Here is a 4,493-nt window from a genome sequence, read left to right as displayed (position 1 = left end):
TTAAGCCTATACGGCTAATGTATTGTTTTGTTTCCAATTATAGTATGCAAGCATAACACATGTATCTTAGTAATATAGTTATCTCCACAACATACGTATTTAAATCTTAATTTTATAATATTGTTCTCAATACAATGATTAGACGTTGCGTTTGTGGTTTCCTCACGAGCATTACATGCAAGGGGACCATTGAATACAGTTATTGAAAAGCAAGAAGCCAGATGGATTTGCTGGTGTTTATTTGCACATCGTAAATTAATTTGTATTTTTTGTAAACGTGTAAAAAAAAGAACCTGGGAATTAATTACACTAGGGAGAATACGACAAGCGCCGCCGCAGTACGGAGACTCAGCACGAAATACATTTCCCGTCGACCAAAGCGTTGTGACGTCAATTTCCTGCGCCAGTCATTGTTTTCTTGTTTTCTTTGGAATCGTTGGAAAATGTTGCGTGGAGGTACCGCTCTTCATTTTTATGTCACATTTAGTGAATACGTCATTTACTTTTAGTCCTTATTGGGCCAGTTATAGCTGATCTGTGGTCTGTGTCAAATAAAAGAAAAGATAGTCCGTGTCCAGCACCGTTAGCGGTTTACAGTAATCCACAGCTCGCTGAAATGCTAATAGGCGAAAACACATATTGAAATTTATTTATTCTCAACTTCTTGAGTGTTAATAAGCCAAACATGTTTATGCCAAGAGCCGTGAAGGTCAAGAGACCTGTAGAGAGCAGGCCAAGTCAGGCCAAGAAGAGTAAAGTAGAGCAGGATGAGAGTAAAGATGAGGACAGTTCAGTCCTGCCTCTTCAAAATGAAAAAATGCATGAAACATTGAAACAACAAGGCGATACAGGGCAAACTGGTGAAGGTGCTGAAACACAGGACGAGAAACCAAAAACAACCAGCGACGTGCAAAACTCAAGTGATTCTGAAGAGGAGGAGGAAGAACCAGTTAAATCTTTTAAGAAGCTACAGAGGTGGCCAGAGCCAGGGGAACCTGTCTGCGTGATGTGCGGTCGCTATGGCGAGTACATTTGTGACAGCACTGACAATGATGTTTGTAGTCTTGAGTGCAAAGCTCGTCACCTAGTCCAAATGGGCTTGGGAACCGGAGGAGATGTGTTTAACACCAAGGACAATAATGAAGATAAAAGGACTCAACAGCCAGCAGCACATAGCAGGCTGCGTGCTGGGGGTGAGACAGAATATTCCTACAGGGAAGACCAGTTCATATCTGGGTTAACAGATGAGCAGGTACAAAGAATTAAACAAGAGCTGGGCATTGAAACCCAAGGAAGAAATATCACCAGACCCATTGTTGAGTTTGAACACTGTGGCTTTCCTGCCACGCTGAACAGCAACCTGAAAAAGGCAGGCTATGAGGCCCCCACACCCATCCAGATGCAGATGGTCCCTGTTGGGCTCACAGGCAGGGATGTGATCGCCAGCGCTGACACGGGATCAGGAAAGACCATAGCCTTCCTGATGCCAGTGGTCACGAGGGCACTGCAGGTACAGTAACGCATAATATCTACAGTGTGTACACATCGTTTGAGTTTTACTGGAATCATCATTTGTTCTTTACAGATTCCAATGATTAAACCATTGCAAATGCTGTCACCTACAACCCAAGTGAGTTGTTGTTTGTTTACTTTTAGAAACCAGCTCTCAGTGCGAAAGGTCCTGTGGCCCTCATATTGACACCCACCAGGGAGTTGGCCATTCAAATAGAGAGACAGGCCAAGGAGGTGGTGATGGGCCTCCCTAACATGAGAACAGCATTGCTGGTCGGTGGCATGCCCCTTCCTCCACAGCTCCACCGCCTGAAACAAATCATCAAAGTACAGTCTACTTTCTCACCTAATTCTTTCATTGTTGAGCCTTTATCCTTTTATTTCATCATTCTCTGCTTCTCTTAACTTCCCTATAGATTATCATTGCCACACCCGGCCGACTCCTTGAGATCTTAAAGCAGAAGGCAGTGCGGCTGGACAAAGTGAAGGTGGTGGTGATTGACGAGGTATCGCAGACATAGTGTGACGTGAAATATTTTTCATCAGTGCATTTGAATCATACCTATACTTTAAGTTTATTTTTGAAAAAGCATTCACAGCAGACTCGGTGAAAAGCCCACTTGTGTGTATGTGTGTGTGTGTGTGGTACATCTTGTAGGTCGACACCATGTTAAAAATGGGCTTCCAGCAGCAGGTGCTGGAGGTATTGGAACAAGTACCCGAAGAGCGGCAGACGCTGCTGGTGTCTGCAACCATCCCTGCAGGGACCGAGGAGCTGGCTGCCCGACTGGTTCACGACCCTGTCCGCATTGTTATTGGAGAGAAGAATCAGCCCTGTGCAAATGTGAGGCAGATTTTGCTGTGGATAGAGGAACCCTCCAAGAAGAGGAAGCTGTTCGAAATTCTGAATGTAAGATTCTTTTGCTTGTAGTCTTTTTTTTTTTCTAATATTTTAGCTGATATACAGTTAAATTTGGGGTGAAGCTCCAGTCAAAAGGCATATTTCTGAAGCAGGTTTCGCCTAAAATGTTACCAACAAAATAGTCCCAACTCAAAGTTCCTTTAACTGAGGGTTTAGGCTTTGTACTTCCTTTGCTTAAGAAAACAGCCTCCCACTAAACTATATATAGCCGGCCATTGCTGCAGTGCTGGCCCCTGTCTGGAGGAAATGGGTGGGCCCCGATCCATGGCCCCACTCCAGGAATCCTAGCAATGGACGGCACCATTTTCACAGGGAGAGAAGAGTTGTTTTAGAAAACCTGTTAAAAGTGTTTGGAAGGTTATAACTAACTCTTGTATTATTTTGGGGTTTCTCCACCAAACCAAGTTGTCCTTGAGTGCCAGGACTTAACAAGCCCAAGATAATTTAATGAAGACCAAGAGTTGAAGAGCAAACGTGTCTGTTATGAACTGTAAATCAATTTGACGCTTAGACTTTGTTGTGATAAAAAGACAGCTCTTATGACAGCATTAATCAATCCTCCATAGAGTCCAGACATGGATGATGTGAGCTGCTAATGACAATGATGAATCTGTCAAGACTGGATGGTGATGGAGGGCAGCAGCATGAATGTACTTGTGACAGACACTGAGTGGCTAATATACCAACTAAAGGCCCCAGACATCTAGAAATTAACAGACATGCATGGGGAGCAGAGGATTATAAAATCCTTGTGAATATTTCTTTCAAAGCCTTTGAGCTTTTGGCATATTAGATATATTAAAGTGGATTTGGATGAAGACAACCAAAGGTTTTGTTTAAAATGAGTCCTAAATCCTCTAGATTGAAACTGAGGGGGACATCTAAATTATAGAGGATGAAGTTTGTTTTAATGTGTGATTAAGGTAAAGTAAATAAAGTCAAATCCTATTTTGGTGTGTTAATCTTTGTGGTTTTTCAGGACAGTAAGCTGTACCAGCCTCCGGTGGTCGTGTTTGTTGACTGTAAACTGGGCGCCGATTTGCTGTGCGAGGCGGTCGCCAAGGTGACAGACCTCAAAACTGTGGCAATCCACTCTGACAAGAGCCAGTGGGAACGCAACCGGATCCTCAGGGTGAGGACAGAGGCAATCTGAATTTTTATTAATCTGCAAAGGGTAAACAGTTGCTCCACAGACACACAATAAAGAGCCCAAATCTAATGAAGTCAAAGAGACATAGACATGTGTGCAACTAAAAAAATAAACAATAACCACGGTAATAATGTCACATTTGTCCAAAAAACTAAGGATTTTATTTGTGAAGATTAGAAGGTTTGGAAAAAAAAGAAAAAGACTGACAGTTTGTTTGCAGGGTCTTCTGGATGGAGACTTTGAAGTGGTGATCAGTACCGGAGTACTCGGCAGAGGACTCGACCTTGTCAATGTCAGACTTGTGGTGAACTTTGACATGCCAAACACAATGGATGAGTACGTCCATCAGGTCAGTGGTATCCAGAATAGACACTTAGAGAAGTACTTTAACTAGTATCTGAGATTGTAATAATTAAGTCAGAGCTATTTGGGGGGAACTTATCATGAAAAAAGTGACTATAATTTGGACCTTATTGCTCCCATCTAGGTGGGCAGGGCTGGTCGACTGGGACACAGAGGAACCGCCATCACCTTTCTGAATAACAACAACAAGAGGCTCTTCTTGGAGGTGGTAAACAGGGTCAAACCCACCGGGTCCATCCTGCCCCCTCAGCTCCTGAACTCTCCGCACCTCCATGAGCAGCAAAGGAGGCAAAAGCAGAAAGTCAAGCACGGATCGGATGATGTGCTGGTCACTACAAACAGTCTGTTAGATATCATAAAAAAACATGACCGTCATAAAAAGTGATGTATTTCAAGACACTCCTGCACTGGTGGGGGCTCTTTGCATAATGTCTACATATTTAAGTTCTGCTTTATTGAATAAATCCTTTTTTTTTGCATTCTAAATAAATGTCATGTGTTATAAACAGTGCGAAAAAATATCTTCTGCAGAGGGACGGTGATTAC

The 4,493-nt window shown here is 42.9% G+C and overlaps 1 protein-coding gene across 1 annotated transcript; it reads left to right on the top strand.

Moving 5' to 3' along the window:
• Positions 1–644: 644 nt before the first annotated feature.
• Positions 645–4,453, top strand: ddx59 (DEAD (Asp-Glu-Ala-Asp) box polypeptide 59). The gene is made up of 7 exons (XM_057039326.1): positions 645–1,510; positions 1,657–1,839; positions 1,929–2,018; positions 2,171–2,422; positions 3,414–3,566; positions 3,805–3,933; positions 4,072–4,453. The coding sequence occupies exons 1-7, from the start codon at positions 686–688 to the stop codon at positions 4,330–4,332; spliced, it is 1,893 nt and encodes a 630-aa protein (XP_056895306.1). The 5' UTR covers positions 645–685; the 3' UTR covers positions 4,333–4,453.
• Positions 4,454–4,493: the final 40 nt, after the last annotated feature.

The sequence above is a fragment of the Takifugu flavidus genome, chromosome 7 (genome assembly GCF_003711565.1).
Source record: "Takifugu flavidus isolate HTHZ2018 chromosome 7, ASM371156v2, whole genome shotgun sequence".
Taxonomy (NCBI): domain Eukaryota; kingdom Metazoa; phylum Chordata; class Actinopteri; order Tetraodontiformes; family Tetraodontidae; genus Takifugu; species Takifugu flavidus.
Note: the sequence above shows the minus strand (reverse complement) of the source record. Positions and strands in the feature narration are given on the sequence as shown.